This window comes from Podarcis bocagei (genome assembly GCF_964188305.1).
Source record: "Podarcis bocagei genome assembly, chromosome: 14".
Lineage (NCBI taxonomy): Eukaryota > Metazoa > Chordata > Lepidosauria > Squamata > Lacertidae > Podarcis > Podarcis bocagei.
The window spans coordinates 9,622,889-9,640,636 of record NC_138139.1 but is presented as its reverse complement, the minus strand read 5'-3'; the positions used below and the strand labels follow the sequence as shown (position 1 = coordinate 9,640,636).

General features: G+C 46.1%; 1 protein-coding gene across 2 annotated transcripts in view; it reads right to left on the bottom strand.

Moving 5' to 3' along the window:
* Window positions 1-4,351: 4,351 nt before the first annotated feature.
* Window positions 4,352-17,748, bottom strand: part of LOXL1 (lysyl oxidase like 1) — a 31,011-nt gene continuing 17,614 nt past the window's right edge. Inside the window, exons 2-7 of one of the 2 annotated variants that reach the window (XM_081169211.1) lie at window positions 17,380-17,488; window positions 14,093-14,230; window positions 10,655-10,811; window positions 8,889-8,984; window positions 8,129-8,286; window positions 4,352-4,576 (exon numbers count right to left, since the gene is read on the bottom strand). In XM_081169211.1, the coding sequence (XP_081025337.1) occupies window positions 8,167-8,286; window positions 8,889-8,984; window positions 10,655-10,811; window positions 14,093-14,230; window positions 17,380-17,488 (620 nt within the window). In that variant the 3' untranslated portion in view covers window positions 4,352-4,576; window positions 8,129-8,166. The remainder of the gene's footprint in view (window positions 4,577-8,128; window positions 8,287-8,888; window positions 8,985-10,654; window positions 10,812-14,092; window positions 14,231-17,379; window positions 17,489-17,748) is intronic. The other variant, XM_081169210.1, reaches the window with a different exon arrangement.

The window sequence follows — 17,748 nt, the reverse complement described above, 5'->3', positions numbered from 1 at the left end:
TATTATTATTATTATTATTATTATTATTATAAAATTCAGCGGCATTTCGATGCAAATTCCTCTCAATATGCACGTTGTTGTATGGGATTTTGCATTTTGGGGTGCTGTTTTCACACAGCATCTCCTCTCCTGTCCCTACCTCCACTGTTAGTTTAAGCAGTGTTTTAAAATTATAAACATTAGTAAAGGTAAAGGTAAAGGGACCCCTGACCGTTAGGTCCAGTCGTGACCGACTCTGGGCTTGCGGTGCTCATCTTGCTTTATTGGCCGAGGGAACTGGTGTACAGCCGGTCATGTGGCCAGCATGACTAAGCCACTTCTGGCGAACCAGAGCAGCGCACGGAAACGCCGTTTACCTTCCTGCTGGGGCGGTACCTATTTATCTACTTGCACTGACGTGCTTTCGAACTGCTAGGTTGGCAGGAGCTGGGACCGAGCAATGGGAGCTCACCATGTCACAGGGATTTGAACCGCCTACCTTCTGATCGGCAAGTCCTAGGCTCTGTGGTTTAACCCACAGCGCCACCCGTGTCCCATGAACATTAGTACCACCCTCTTAATTGATTCAGGCCAGATCCACGGTGGGGATGGGGGGGGGGTCCCTGGGCTGGCCCGGGGAAGAGTTGATCTGATCAGGGATATAGTCAGGGGGTCGTGCATAGCCCTATTAATCAGTGGCAGCACCCTGTTTAAGGACCTCCCTCCCCAAAGAGGCTTGTCTGGTCTTGGCACTCACTTTGCTGTCATCTTTTTTTTTTTAGTGCCAGAAGTAGACCTTTCTGTTCTCCTGGGCATTTTGAGCTTTTAAGCTCTGAGCCTGAACTGCAATTTCCAGTGTAATCCTATTAAGGCTTGCTCAAAAGTAAATGTTGCTGTGTTCTGTTGAACTTAACTCCCCTAGTCATCAGGCATAGATTTGCAACCTTAATCAGCTGCTCTTGGGCTGCTGTCCTATGCACACTTACCTGGGAGCAAGTCCAGTTGAAACCAATGGGGCTTACTCTTGAGTATTTATTCTGTTTTCATTCATTTGCTGCATTTCTTCCCTGCACTTCATTTATTTATATATTTATATATATTTTTATTAAAGATTTCTCCGTTCGCAAAAATACGTGCATTGTCTCTTTTTTCAAGTTCTGTTTTTTACAGATCAGTTTCATTCCTTGCGAGACATTAGTCTTGTGTGCAGTACTAGTTTGGGAAGAAAAGAGGGGGGAAGAGTTGGGATAGTGATTGGGGTGGGGTGGGGTGGTTATGCTTCTATTCTTCTGCTTAATGTATGTGTGAGGTTTTCTGTCAGCGTCACTTGTATCGGTTCTCTTACAGTTCCCTTGTTGTGTTTCCATGACTGTCAATTGGTGGGTCTGTTGGTTGTCATTCTGGTGGAGAATTGAGTCTGAGGTTCTCCAATAGTTGCAGGGCTTCAGGTATGTTGGTGGCCATATACTGTGCTGTGTTGGTGGTTACAATGAGGCGAAAGGAGAAGCTCATTAGTCCTGCTTGTTGAAGACGTCGGATACATGGGCGTAGGTTTTCCCTCTGGTTTAGGCTCTCTTGTGATTACCTGCTCTTCATTGCAGTTGTAATTTGAGAGAGGGTTACAGTTAAAACAAATGCATATTCATAGCACAATTATTAAAGAGCAAGGCAGATCACTTACAACCAGGCATAGAAAATAAGCAGACATGGATAGAGCTGCCCTGTTCATTTCTGACTTTAATGAATTGGATCCAACAAAGTTCTACTCAGACCTGAAATGAGTGCATCTAAGTTAGCCATGTCCTTTAATTACACTGGTTCTACTCTAAGCAGCCTGTTTCCCCCACCTCCAAATTGTCCATTTCTTTTTATACTGTTTTGTTTTTATTGTTTACTAGGTTGCTAACTGTCCTGAAAACCAGCTGGTATGCAAAAACAAAGCCAGCAAACAAACAAATGTGTTTCCTGATGACTTGCAGATGCCTTTTCAGTTGGCTGAAAAAGCTTAAAATTGATTAATCAGTTATTAAAGGTTAGAACCTTAAAGAAACAAACAAACAGCAGGTTGAACAATGCCTGCAATTAGACCACCTTCTGTTGATGCAAGATATGTCACTTTGGAGTTATAGTATACTGAGGTCCTTGCCATCAGCCGGGGTGTTACAATGTGTTACAAATGCATCGGGTTTCCTTCAGACAGTCAATGCTGTTATGAGTCTGGATGAAACCCCAGATCCCCTACCAAACCTGAGACCCTATATCTGTGAGAGCAAAGCTTGCCAAACCCGTAACTTTGTCAAGTGTGGCTGGTTAAGTTCCATGATTCAGCATGAGCAAAGAATTTCCTCTGGGTTCTAGCTGTGACATAGAACCAGAACCAGAGTTGTGTGTGAGTGAGTTGGAAGGAGGCTGGAAGCTAGAGAGACACATTTGCTCCATTCTGGGCTTTGGGGCTCCCCTGGAAAACCTCATGCAGATGCAAGATCTGTTGGGGTGTTAATGCTGTAAGCCCTCTCTCCTCAGGTTGTATATACAGTCAAACCTCGGTTGTTGAACGTAATCTGTTCTGGAAGCCCGTTCAACTTCCGAAATGTTCAACAATCGAGGCGTGGCTTTGATTGGTTGCAAGAGCTTCCTGCACTCAAGCGGAAGCTGCGTCAGACATTCGACTTCCGAAAAATGTTTGAAAACCGGAGCATTTACCGTATTTTTCGTCCCATAGGGCGCTCCTGCCCATAGGACGCACCTGGTTTTTTGGGGGTGAAATAAAGGAATTTCCCCCCCTTTTATCCCCCCCAAACCAGGTCGGGGAATCCAAACCAGGTCAGGGAACAGCGCGATGGCGGCACTCCGCCTCCCCGCTGTCCCCCGAGCTTGTGGGCCCGCGGGAACTCCCGCCAGGTGTGCAAGGCTTGCGGACACCTGCGCGAAGCATGGGGCATCCTCCGGAGGGCGCCCCATGCTTCGGGCTGCAGCCCGCAAGCCTTGCGAGCCTGCAGGAACTCCTGCCGGGCTTGCAAGGCTTGCAAATAGCTTCCTGAAGCCTGGAGAGCGAGAGGGGTCGGTGCGCACCGACGACTCTCGCTCTCCAGGCTTCAGCAAAAGCCTGCATTCGCCCCATAGGATGCACACACATTTCTCCTTCATTTTTGGAGGGGAAAAAGTGAGTCCTATAGGGTGAAAAATACGGTACTTCCGGGTTTTCGGTGTTCGGGAGCCGAAATGTTCCAAAATGGAGCTGTTCAGGAACCAAGGTTTGACTGCATGTGGAAATAAAACCATATATCCTAAAGACACAACATGAAGGAGAGACTCCATTTTATGTGAAGCAAGATGACTGTGCTTTAGAATCAACTATGAACACTGCTAAGTTGAATTGGGTGTTGGTGTGATGGCCTGGGAATCGGATTCAGAGGCTGAACCTGAGGGATCCCAGCCTGCACAGGAGTCCCCGCCTCCAGGACCAGCTGAGCTGGGGCAGGGCCTTGATTCTGAAGGGCCCTCACCTGTGCCAGATCCTCAGGAGCAGACACCAGCTGAGTCTGCTCTGGCTCCGGAGGTGATCAAGGACCCATTGCCTGCAGGTGCTCCACTCTCAGCCCCGTCAGGGGAAGGTGAGGTTGCCTCTGGGTCCAGTAACCCTCTAGTCTCTCCTGAGCTGCAGGGGCTCAGGGCAGAGAGGCGGAGGGAACTAAGTTCCTGCAGGAGGAGTGCTTGCCTCCAGGCCAGGAGAGGCGAGACACCAGAGGATCGGGGCCGCCCTATGTCTCTGGGGAGATAAAAGCCAGCCAGCCCAGTCCCAGGTTGTGGGAGCAACATTGTTGGTAAACTGTTCCTGTTGGCACCCTGTCCTGCTCTTCTGCCAGAGTTCCTGACCACATCTGACTCCTTGTCTTGGATCCTGCTTCAGCCTTGACGGACAACCTCCATACCACACCCTCGACCTTGGACTGGACACGGACCACGCTGCACGGTAACCCCCCGGGACCAGCACAGTTGGAGTGCTTCTTCTCTGCTTGAAAGAGAGCAAAGCTACAGTAGAAGATAAAGGGCCCATTAATTTACAGGGGCCCACGCTGCCCAGGTCCAACATTATTGCTACTTATGGTGGCTGCTTGTAGTTTTGCTTGCTTACCATGGCAGGATTGTTAAGTTTTGTTGTTTATTGGACCTACTTACATAATTTTGTAATTTTCATATACCATTTCATATACCATTTTGTAATTTTCATATACCATTTATCTTATTGCTTTGTTCCCTGCTCTGGGATAGAAGATATTCAATGAATAGTGGACTATTGTGTCCCATTAACACATATCACATGCCCCCACTCCAAATGACTGATGACCTTCGCGCAAAACAGACACAGAGATTAAAGACAAAAGTATTTATAAAAGTATTTAAAGTGACAACTCTTTAACTTGTGTTCTCAAAACGAAGCAGTCGAACGGTTGTCCTCTCACGCAGATGCTGGCGGCGGTCAAGCCGTTTCCTCTGGGTGTGCTACCAGCTTGAGAGATGTTTGGATTTTGCAGGGTCTGGGGACAGGGGAAGAGTGAGGCCTCTACCATTCTACCACCCTGGTTGGAATCAAGACCTGTAAAAGGAACAGTGAGGGAGAAAGGTCTAAGGCTACGGACAGCAATTGCACATCAGTTTTGTACTGGCAACTTCCTTGATGTTTGTGGATGCTCATTGTCAGGTGTCAGAGTCAAACCCCCATGGTAGGTTGCCAGGAACAGATAACAACAACAACAACAACAACAATTTATCTATACCTCGCTCATCTGGCTTACCAATGCTTTTTATTCAATATTCACAGAAAGAGGCTTAGAAATGCAGCCTCTTGGAGTGATGATAGTGCTTCAAGTGAGTCTCCACCTCCCCTCTGTCACGGCTAGAAATTGGCCGCTGTTTCTTTAATGCTTAAAATGCTGGGTCAGCATGAGACAGCGGCCTGCACCGGGTTGTATATATATAAAGTGAGAAATGTTAGTTTGTTGTTGGGTTGGTTGGTTGGTTGGTTAGTGAAAGCTGGTAGTGTTGATGTGTACAGTTGGTCAGTCGCTTTTGCAGAAAGACTTTTCAGAATAAAAGCAGAAAGTACTCTGCAAGGACACTCTTCTCGTGGACTCTTTTATGCCGACAAGGGTCCGAGGACCAGGAGAGGCAAAAAAGGGAGGTCAGAACCCCCCCTTTTTTTACAAACACTGACACCCTCTCTCACTTCCACTATGCATCATCACTACGGGTGCTGAGATGTGCCTTCTGCCTCTGAGCTCTCTGCTCTCCTACCATAAATGCCTGCTGGGTTCTGGGAGAGGTGGGGGTCTGGAATGCTTTCTAAAGACACTGTGTCCATCAGCTGTCCCCCCTCTGGTGCTGCTTCTTCCTCCTCTCCCATTATTTCCCAGCTTTCCCCTTATCTGCCTCTGAGCTGTGAACTTCCTCAAACCCCTGTTGTAATTATGAACTGTCGTCTTCTTCTCTGGAAGCACGAAATAAATAAAAAATTGTCCAGTAGCCCCTTAGAGACCAACTAAGTTTGTTCTGGGTATAAGCTTTCGTGTGCATACACACTTCTTCAGATACAGTGAAAAAGAAGTCACCAGACCTTTATATATAGCCGGAGGCTGGGGTGGGGTTTTTCTCAGAAGGGTAGTAGGAGATGGATGATTGACTCAATGGGTATGGTAAACCTGTTGATGTCTGTTAAGGACTGGAAGGGTCAGGCTGAGGAGGTGGTCTCCATCATTTCTCCCCTGCCCAGTCCCTGACACTCATGCACTTTTAAACTATATTCCTATGGTATGGGGATTAAGTGGGTTCTTGCATGAGTGGAACAATGAGTTTTTTTATGTTGTGCAACAGAGGAATCCAACACAAAAGTTGTGCTAGCAGGAATCTGCTGCTATTGTGCCACAAAGCTACTAGCAACCTGCATGCGCATCCCCTTGCGCATTAATGTTCCACATTAAAGCAATGGGATGAAGTAGACCTCTGAGTGACTTTAACTCAGCACTACATTGCTTACAACCCACTGGCTCTCAGGGGAGTTGATACAGTTGGCAGCAGTTCAGCAGAGGGCGCATGGCTAAAGCGAAAACGGTTGAATACAGTGTTGCACAGGTGTGTGTGTAAGCCAATGGATGCTCCCATCTGTGCATGCCTTCATCACACCTCTCAATTACAGTCTAAGGCAGCCTTTCTCAACCTGTAGGTCCCCAGATGTTGTTGAACTACAACTCCCATCACCCCTAGCTAGCAAGGCTCAGAGATGATGGGAGTTGTAGTCCAACAACATCTGGGGACCTACAGGTTGAGAACCGCTGGTCTAAGGCATGGCATGCCTCCCAATGCCACACTGGTTTTAAATTCTTAAAGCAGCTTAGCATCAACAGGAGAAGGCAATGTTCCAAATGAGCCCACGAAAGATCCAGTTTTGAATACTCTGCCAGTTTGACATGGTCTGCAGCAGGGTTTAGTGTGGATCCACTCCCATTCATCTTCCTTCCTTAACATTTAGGGAGCCAGAATCTGCACCCCTGCAAATCCAGGATTGTGGCTGCTCAGGGAACTCTGATCCGAGCACCACCATATCCCCAGGTCCAATCCCAATCCACCACGGGCGTCTTCCTGCTTTTCCATTCAAAACCCAAGTTGGAGCAAAACACTAGAAATGCACATTTTATGAGAATTCAAAGCTAGGAATGCATTTTTATGAGTTTTTTTTTAAAAATAAAAAAGAGCAGCAACACAACTACATAATTTTAGGGGAAAACACTCCCTTCCTCTTCCTTTCCCCTCTCAGTTCCTTTGTCAAAATCAACAAGCATTGCAGTGCAGTTCTGGGAAGGCTCCTGTTTATACTGGCGGTCCAGCAAATGTGGTTAGGAGCATGAAAAGGCTTTAGAAGCATGAAAAAGCTGACTCTGGTCAGCCTCAGGAACCAAAACACGCAGAGAGGCTGGGCTGGGCTGAGGAGGCCAAAAGAAAGATGGGAGCTGCAGCTAGTGGTCATGAGTGAAATGATCGGAGGTGGGGACTTCGATTGCCACTAGCTCCTCTTGTTCTGAGCATCTGCGGGACATAGAGACTTGGACCCTATTTGAGCCATACATTCTAAAAAGTATCGTGCCACTTTATGCAGCCATAGCTTCCTCCAGAGAATCCTGGGGACCGCAGTTTGTCAAGAGTGCTGAGAGACCACCCCACTGTTCCCCTCACAGAGCTACAATTCTCAGACTGATTTAACTGTCAGTCCCTCTTCCCAGGGAACTCTGTGAGAGCTGTTCTGACAGTGGAAGAGACCTGCTTTGGGAGGTGCTTAAGAAGAGGCTGGGTGGCCTTCTGCCAGGGATGCTGCCATTCAGGGATGAAGATGTCGTGAACCAGTGGTGTAGTGTGGGGCCACAGGGGTGGTTGCACTGGGCGCAAAAAAATTTGGGGTGCAAAATGTCAAAAGCAAAGCAAAGCCAAGCAATGTAGTAATAACAAATTTAAAATAGTGTGTCCTCATCTTCACACAAAAAATCTCCCAATGTTTGCACAGGTAGACTGAGAAGCATATTTGGGCAGCGTCTGGTTGCTATGGCACATTTGCATGGGCTTTGAAAAGATGCCGGCTCCCGACCAATCCCCTGTCCTGCTCTCCGCCCTGCTCATTGCTCATGGGATGCTGTGGTTGTCACTCAGGTAGGTCGCCACACTTCTGCCCCTTCACTGCAGCCTATTGGTGGGCAGTGCCTTGCCCCAGGCACTGACAACCCACGCTACACCACTGCTGTGGACCTCCAGATGATATTGGACTTTTGCACTGAAGCAGGCAGTTGGGCTAGATGACCTACAAGATCCCCTCTAGTCTCTAAAACAGTGGGTCCCAGTTATCTAAGTACTGTGCCCCCCTGTTTTTCCAAAGCCAAGCCAAGGACTCTCTACTTTTGAAAATGTTGATATCTCTATGGTAGTTTTTGTTATGTGACTGGTGCCACAGACCCCCTGTGTGGGTTACATGGACTCCTAGTTGGGAACCGCTGCTCTAAAATTCTAGGATTTCTCAGTCAGTTGACACTGGACTCCTAATCTCAGGGTCGTGGGTTCGAGTCATGGGCAAAGGATTCCTGCATTGCAGGGGGTTGGACTAGATTACCCTTGGGGTCCCTTCCAGCTCTATGATTCTCAGAACTCTTACTGGGAGATTTTGCAGTTTGTAGTGGCGACGTAGCGCCCGGTGTAGTGAACATTGCATCTCACCACATTGTTGGTGAAGTCCGACTCCATCACAATATATTTGGGGTTCACCTGAACCTGCGGCAACAAAGCAGAAAGAACAAGTCAGACTCCAGGATGAAGAACTGGGTGTATTGTATAGCCATCATTCATCTGCATAGTCAAACCCCTTAGAAATGTTATTTTATCTGGCAACGTCTGTAAACAGGAAGACCTTCTGGTTTTCTTTTTTTCTGTCTCTGCCTCTTACATAGCTCTGCTTTATACCCAATTTATAATGTAATAACCGTATCCATTTTAATTGCTCCTGGTTTTCCCCCCTTTTAGTTTTATTATCAAAAGCTCCTCATGCCTCTCTTATATTATTTTGTTCTTGGTTTTCTTTTCTTTGTGTGTATTGTCTGTTTTCGTTGCTCAATAAAATTCTAAAAAAGAAACTTAAAAATGTTCAAATTTCCTCCCAATCTGTGAAATTTTCTCTCCTTTAGAATGGAAACTGATAGATGGCAAATTTGGAGAGAAGTGTTTTGGCTATGAAACATCCAAAATGCCAGCCAAAAAGCAGAATCTCGTCTACGAATATTACTTGGCACAGCAGAACACAGAAATTGCTTTTCATTTTATGGCCAGCTCAGTTTTGTCCTGACAGATTTAGAAAGACAATGAAGAGGACGACTTACCTTTAGGATATAATTCCCAGGCTGAACATCTGTGATATCAATCCACTGGCAGTCGATGTCAGCATTGTAAGTGTCATAACAACCAGGGCTCAGACCCTAACACAGAAAACATAACTTTAATTTGGCACCAAACACAAAGCCAGAGTGGTACATGCTCTGGTTATCTCCTGATTGGACTACTGCCATGCGTTCTATGTGGGGCTACCTTTGAAGGAGACTCGGAAACAGCAACTAATCCAGAATATGGCAGCTAGACTGGTGACTGGGGGTGGCCGCCAAGACCATATAACATCGGTCCTGAAGGATCTTCACTGGCTCTCAGTACATTTCCGAGCACAATTCAAAGTGTTGGTGCTGACCTTTAAAGCCCTCAACGGCCTCGGCCCAGGATACCTGAAGGAACATCTCCACCCCCATTGTTCAGCCCGGACACTGAAATCCAGCTCTGAGGGCCTTCTGGTGGTTCCCTCACAGCGAGAAGCAAAGCTACAGGGAACCAGGCAAAGGGCCTTCTTGGTAGTGGGGCCTGCCCTGTGGAACGCACTCCTGTCAGATGTCAAGGAAATAAACAACTATCTGACTTTTAGAAAACATTTGACGTCAGCTCTGATTAGGGAAGTTTTTTATGTTTGATATTTTATTGCTTTATTATTATTATTATTATTATTATTATTATTATTAAGCTCAAACAGGGATGGGGTCCACTTAGGACCTCCCCAGGTTGATCCCTGCTGAAAGCAAGACTGGCATCCATCAATCAACTGATTGGCAATGATTGCCAGTCCTGTTTCCTTAGCCTGTGGGGTTTAACTTTGAACTGCGCACACAAAGGAAGCGTTTTGCTCGACGTGTCTTTTGCCTGTGTGGTTTGAAAAACCAGTTTGCAAAGGCTGCCATGGTAAAGTCAGGCAACTGACACATGGATGGCATCACTCTTCCATCCCGGTGGTGTTTGGTGGATGGGAATACCAGGAATCAGCCTCCTGGCAGGATCTTGTTCCCCATCCCTGGTCTTCAGTGGCTGGCCAGGTTTTTATTCAGGACTTCCCCCTCAGATCTACCTGAGCAACTGCCAGGAGATGAACCTGGGACTTTCCAACATGTCTGCTTTAGTCTTAAGCATGAGGCCTTGGCATCGCTACTTGCATGCCCGTGACCAACAATTCAGTAATATGCAAGGCAATACAATTACCAAATACAACGATATGATATCAATATACACTCCTCCATAGCAATTGTTGTTCTACTTTTCTATTCACCATATAGATGGGTTTATGAAGCATTTCTGTATCCTTATGCTGTGCTGAAGAAGAATTCCACAAAACGTGGGTATATCCGGAATCACTGTTCACAACGTCTTTTTGCAAACTACTTCGGCAGTGTTGGACGCCATAAACAAAGCTATACAGCCTGTTTTCACCAGATAAGAATCTGATACATTGCTTCTTTCAGAGACTTGCGTAGTCTTCAAAGACTTTCAGAGACTTATAAGACTTATGTCTATTGGGTTTTATGTTTTCAAGAGAATCCATTAAGAGTGCATATTTTGTGACTTTCAGAGATTCATAAGTTTTCTGTTTATGTGATTTCATATATTTCATATTATATAAAGAGTGTGCATTGATATCGTATCATTGTATTTGGCCATCGTGTTGCCTTGGATATTACTGACTATGGTTTGCAACACAGGGGTTAAGTTGTTTCGCGACCAACAGCTGGCAGAGGACCTGTCCTGAGGCAGAGGACTTCCCTCTCCCAGTCCTCACCTGGGTGTGCGATGTGCAGGCATAGCGCTTTAAGTTCCCGAAGTCACAGGTGGTGTCTTCCAGGCAAAAGCTTGCTTTGTGGCCCTCTGCCACTTTCTTGCCTGTGGCCGCATCTAGCAGGTCATAGTGGCTGAATTCATCCATGCTGTGGTAATGCCTGAGGATGGTAGCAGGAGGATAGACACACAGATCTGCACAGTGCCGGATTTACGTATAAACTAAACAAGCTATAGCTTAGGGCCCCACTCTCTTGGGGCCCCCCCAAAAATTTAAAGGGAAAAAACACACTGGATGTACATTTCCAAAATATAAGATAAATGAGGAACGGCTAAGGGAGCTTGAGGAACGGCTAAGGGAGCTGGGCATGTTTAGCCTGGAGAAGAGGAGGTTAAGGGGTGATATGATAGCCATGTTCAAATATATAAAAGGATGTCACATAGAGGAGGGAGAAAGGTTGTTTTCTGCTGCTCCAGAGAAGCGGACACGGAGCAATGGATCCAAACTACAAGAAAGAAGATTCCACCTAAACATTAGGAAGAACTTCCTGACAGTAAGAGCTGTTCGACAGTGGAATTTGCTGCCAAGGAGTGTGGTGGAGTCTCCTACTTTGGAGGTCTTTAAGCAGAGGCTTGACAACCATATGTCAGGAGTGCTCTGATGGTGTTTCCTGCTTGGCAGGGGGTTGGACTTGATGGCCCTTGTGGTCTCTTCCAACTCTATGATTCTATGATTCTATGATTCTAAAACCTACTTATAGCAGCAGTGTTTTGTGTTGTGTATGATGTAAATAATGGGTCCTGCCTGCTAGCCTGCTCCCGAAAATATCACTGGTTTGTCAACAATTTGTTGTTGACAAAGGACAGCTGGACATATAAAGGGCCCCATTACCTTCAATAGCTTACGGCCTCAACAAACCTAAATCCAGCCCTGGATCTGCAGCAGGAGTTCATGGGGTATGCCCAGCACAGACATAACCTGTTGGTTTTTTTGCAAATAGGGATGTACTTTGAGCATCCAGATTCTAAAAATGGTGTCAAAAACCTTTGGCCAACAATTGCTGCTGAACTATAACTTCCACCAGCCTCAGAAAGTGTAGGGTGGTGGGAGTCACAGCTCAGCGACAACCGGAGGGCGAAAGTTTCCCCAGACCTGCTCTAATGCTAGGGATCATTATATGAGCCACCTCTTCATTTCACTATTCTACATTACCGAAGCCCTAAGAACAGGCCTGGCATAAGTACCTGCCACTCTTGAATGTCAAAGAATCCCAGTGAAAATGGGAAAGGGAGTGGAAATTGCTCCAGTTCACAAGTTTGCCACTGGTCTGGAACAGAAATCACCTAAGGGAATGTGATCTGTATTCATTTACGTTGTGTTGCTTTGAAGTCCACAAACAATACAGGCTTCTTTTATTTCCATCTTTTGTTGTTCCCTTTACACAGAAATGAATGCATTTTACGTAAATAGTCATGTAAGTTGTTTAACTTGGGTACCTTATGTTAAATAGTGGACAGGGAGATGGATAACAGTTTTTGGCAGAAGCCGAACTGCAGCGAAATGGAAACAGCGTTGATTGTGACGAATGTAGGTAGGGGCGAAATTTGCTGTTTTGTTACATCCCTATTATTGGGCAGCTGTGCTGAGCTGTCATGTCTGCAGGCTGTCTTGGGTGGTCGCTGATAAATCACCAAAGGGGAAAGACCTACATGCTATTTTTTATGTATTCATGCAAATTTGGGAACAATGGCTGTAATTTTAATAGAATTGCAATATATTTCTCCCCATAGTGGGAGAAATCCTTTAACTGGACTTGGACCAGACAGCATTTCAAACAGAGGACACTTTCAAACAGAGGACTTTCCTCTGACAGGACTTCAAATTATTATTATTATTATTACTATTATTATCTTCATACTCATTTATATAGTGCCATCAATGTACATAGTTTTTCCCAAATTTAAAAATGAATGAATAAGTAATAAAAATATTCTACCCCAAAGGGCACACAATCTAAAACAACAAATAATTGATGCAGTGAAAATCAAAAGTTTAAAATGTACAATTCACAAGCCGTTACATCAGGGGTAATAAAATTAGCGATTCAGACCCACGGCCTCAGGGAAAAAAAAGTTTTCAAGAGAGTTTTAAGCACCAGGAAGAACTTTATGACAGTAAGAACTATTAGACAGTAGAACAGACTCCCTTGGGAGGTTGTGGACTCTCCTTCCTTGGAGGTTCTTAAGCAGAGGTTGGGTGGCCGTCTGTCATGGATGCTTTAGCAGTGATTCCTGCACTGCAAGGGGGTTGGACTAGATGACCCTCGGGTCCCTTCCAACTCTAGGATTCTATGATTCGATACAAGGATTTCAAGCATGTGGAGCAACAAGACAAACAGGATGAGGACACAAGGACACCGAGAGGATTGTGCTCTGTAAAGCAGGACACACGCCCCTCTGAGGACTGCCTTATAAATTTCCCCCTCCAGGGCACTGTGGGGAATTTAAAATTGCTGCCTGCAGCTTTTCCCACCAGCCAGATAAGCCTGTGATTTGTAGTCAACCAATGTAGTCCATCAGAAGGTACCGTATTCTCCCCTCTATTGGACGCAGTTTTTCCCCTCCAAAAATTGAGGGGAAATGTGTGTGCGTCCTATGGAGCGAATGCAGGCTTGTGCCATAGCTGCGCGCAACCCCTCCGGCAGGGAAACGCTGCATGGGGCTATGGCTTCTTTAGCTCCATGCAGCCTCTCCCGGCAGGGAGAGATTGCATGGGGCTAAAGAGGAAGCCAAAGCAGCCAGCGGGATCCATCTCGCTGGCTGCCTTGGCTTGTGCCATAGCTACGCACAACCCCTCCGGCAGGGAGAGGTTGTGCGTAGCCTGTACGCTGCTCTTTGGGGCTGGGGGGGGGGAAATATTTTTTTTATTGATTTCCCCGTCTAAAAACTAGGTGCGCCCTATGGTCCGGTGCGCCCTATGGAGCGAAAAATTCGGTATTTTGTCAAGCTGCTCCTCAAAAAATATGCAGATGACTTGGGCTCAGAAGTTGCTTATTGAGTAAAAAAAAATGCAAATGTTATTATTAATAATATATTAATAAAATTAGCAAGGAAGGGACCTGGGTCTTAGGGTGGTGGTTTTAGAGTGTCAGACTAGGTTCTGGAAGTTTGGGGTTCAAATTCCCACTGGGCTCACTCTGGTGACATTGGGCCTTCCTCAAAGGGTCATTGTGAAGATAAAATAGGAAGTGGGGGTGGGAAGAGATTCATCCGTGCTACCTTGAGCTCCTTGGAGAACCGGTGAGATAAAAGTATAATGAATAAATGAAAAACTCTTATTAAATCCCATGAATTATACAGGATTATACAGGGAACCCTGTTTATCGCCCAGCCCTTTCCCAGCCCCATTCAGAGAGCCCCATGACTAGCACCCCCTGCTTACTGGTGGCAGCTGTGCCACTCCCAGGTGTGGCGTGCCCGGTTGGGCAGGAAGTCTGCTGTGCCCTGGTTCTTCACCCTTTGCGGGAAACGCAGGAGAACTCGGACGTCGTAGTCTGTTGCTTCAGGGGTGTAGGCGGTGCTGGAAGGACATTAAAGCAGGTGGCAGGACAAGGTAAGAGGATTTCTGGGAAAGAATCAGTCCCGGGTGCAAATGCAGAAGGACTGCCAGCTTTCGAAGTGCACCCACTCTAAGCTGCAGTTTGAGCAGGGGATTGCGTTTACTTCTGTAGCAGGACCCCCCCCCCAATCATTCAGTTTGTACAAACTTCACACACACTCACACTCACACACTACATACGCTACGCTTTCTCTATAAATTCATAGAAAATCAACCATACATCGGATTTGCACTGTTCCACTTTTATTTTACTCCATGAAGGAAGGACCACAAAATGGGGAAGGTTTGATACAGGGCAGCCATAATCCCTTCAGCATACCAGCACATCCACAGGAGCCCTGCCCAGTTGCTATGCCAACCTAGACAGAAGACCATCAAGATCACAAAGAACTTGCATATGGGAGTGGATTCAGCACGGACTGGAACAAAGGACAATAATCAGCTCTTCCCTCTGGGAGCAGGAAACTGCAAACTCCCCTTTGTCTCCTGGAAGTGACTCATGGGCAGGGGGAAAGGGGGAACCAGCCAGGTGACAGGACACTCAGGTTACCACCACAACTCCTCCCTCAACCCCTCCTTTCTGTGATGTATGCATGATGTTTCTGGGGGTGGGCTTGATCTACAGGATGGGAATTTCAAAAGTCTTTATAAGACCTTGCACACCATTTTTTCTGTGTCCTTCCTCTCTCCTGCAAGTGAGGGGAGCACCCTGTTGCAACAGTTCAATAAAGGCCAAGCCTACAGGCTGCTGTTTTGCTCCAAGTTATCCTGGTTGGTGTCTTTGTTTTTGTCCAAGGGAGCCCTCGGATTTTTCCATTAACACTTCCATGCAGTAAAATAGCACCCCCAGCTTTTTTTTTTGGGGGGGGTGATCATTGGATTTTAAAAAATGCTTTTGTACTTATGCAAAAATCCGGATTCCCCCCTTCTTTGTTCTTCAGTGGGCCCCACTGCTGTGGGCACTCGCCACATGGGTTTGCTGTTAGAAGGACTGATGTATGTACTTCACACCTATTAGCATGGCTTGCTTAGTGCTGTACAACCTAGACTGTGATCCCAGGCATATTTACTTGGGAGTGAGTCACTTTGGCCTCAGTGATGCTTACTCCCATGTAAGCGCTTGGAATCTTGAATGACTCGAGTTAAAATAATTTGAAACTGGTGTTAATATTGATATCATTTCCTTTTGCATTATAACTTGTATATTGAATGAAGAGAGAGGTTGATTCTCCCACTGTTAAGAATTGGGAAGATCTGTGGTTTTGGTATTGTTTTACCTAAGGGATGTTTCTTCCATATCATTAAGAGATGTTGGAAGAAGAAGATTCTGCAGTGCAGATTAGGAGATATATTTTGTTGTCTTCTTTTAAAAAATGCATATTTATTGTCATTAAGTTTTTAATTGTTATATCTAGTTGTATGGTTTTAAATGTCTTAATATCTAGTTGTATGGTTTTAAATGTGTGTTTAATTTTATTGGTCGATGACCATAAGGAATAATTGATTCATATAATATTACCTTTTTGGAAAGGAAAGGGTGATAGAGAGGGAATTGAGGAAATGGGGGGAAAACAACACGAAGATGTTTCGAAATTTCTCTGTAACCACAAATGCTGGAGACATGCTGTTGAATAAATTGAACATCCAGATCCAAGGCTGGCTTAGGAACAAAGACAGCTGTTTTATACTAAGTCAGACCCTTCATCTATCTAGCTCAGTATTTTATACGCAGATGGGCACTGGGTCTCCCGGGTTTCAGGCTGGGTTCCCTTCAAGACCTACCTGGAGATACCAGGGATTGTATCAGGGGTTCTTCTGCAAGCAAGGGAGATGTTCTACCACTGAGCTTGGCCCCTTCACCAAGGTCATTCAAGCTCAGTGCCATCTTCTGCAGCCGTGGAACAAACTCCCCATACTTATGCACACAGCACAGACCTTATTGGCAGGCTGCACCTGTGCATGAAGGCATCTTCCATCAAAATGCTCTTCTCTTTATTTTCAGTGATCCTCTGGATGGTTAGTCGCCTTGGACTGGTGATCGAAAACACCCAGAGAAGCATTAAAAACTAATTGCTGGTTTGCTAGTCTGTGGTCCGCAAGTCATGATATTGCTGTCGTGAAACATTACTTCATCAATATAGTATTTCCCCAAACATCTGACAGATGAAACAAGGGCTGGTGTCAAGAGAAGAGATCCATTATTTCCTAGCGAGTTGGTTGCTATCTGTAATATACTCTGTTTAATGAGGAGTTGAGTAAGAAATAGTCTGATGAAAGAACCATGTACAACACATCTTCTCTCCTTAAGCTACTTTCTCCTTCTGCCTCATGCTTGGATCCACATCCTAAACTAGATAGTGAAAATGTCCTTAAATGTATCGTCACATTTATCCTAACACTACCTTAGAGCCTAGAGGCAGGTAGGTTTTAAGACATGTCTGCATTTAGGGTTTATCCACACTTACATTTTGCCCCACACTTTCCAGGGACAGTTCTGTGCTTTCCTAGTCCATGTCTGAGCACTTTGAGTCCCCCCCCCCGCATTGCTTTCCCCAGGAAAACCCACTCTTTACCCCTGAATCAGAGCAAACAGTGATTTGGGTTTTCTACGTATTGCCGTTTGCTCCGGTTTAGCTGTAAAGAGTGGGTTTTTGCAGAGAAAGCGGTGGGGCAAAATAAAGGGGGAAAAAGAAGAAGTTCTCCAACACAGATCTGGAAACCCAGACCTGTGCCCAGAAATGGAGAGCAAAGTTAAGTGTGGATGTAAGGAACTGACATTTCCAAGTAGGGTTGGAAGATAGCCCTGCCTGAAATCATGGAGAGCTACTGCCAGATAGCCTAGGCTATATTGAACCAGAGGGATGTCTGACTCGGTATGAGATGGTTTCCTGTGTTCCTACATTAGTGGTGAAAAAGGGGGCCCATTCAGGAAGCCCCCCCCATGAGCTCAAAGAGGCATAGCAAGGATGTTCCCAGCGGCAACCTAAAATGGCAGATCTGATTATGAACAATGAGACAGATGAACCACACAGCAGAAAGTTGTTTCAGGGGTGGGGGGTTGCGGAATAAAGGCAGCCACGACAGGACTGTTCTGAAGGAAGGGACATTACCTTGCAAGACATTTCTCTTCAGCAGCGCAACGCAGGGAGTAGAGATGAGCCCTTTGGACGTAAGTGGAAGCTTGGACATAGTTTGGGTCGGGAACAAGGTCAGGGAGGCCTGTTGAGAGAGGCAGGAGTTAGTTAGCTGTGGTGATGTAAGTGCAAGAGCAGGGATTGGCAAGGTTTACTTCGCCTGGGCCAGTTCACTCCAGAGGAGATCCCTCCATGGGCCAGATCGTGTGTGTGCATGAGCGCACGTGCACACGATTTCCGGCATCTGCGTCTGCGCAGTCGCGAATTCTGGCACCGCGGAAGTGAGTCCCCGCACCACGCTGTGCCAGTTTAGTGCAGCGTTCAGGGACTTGCCAAGCGGGTGGC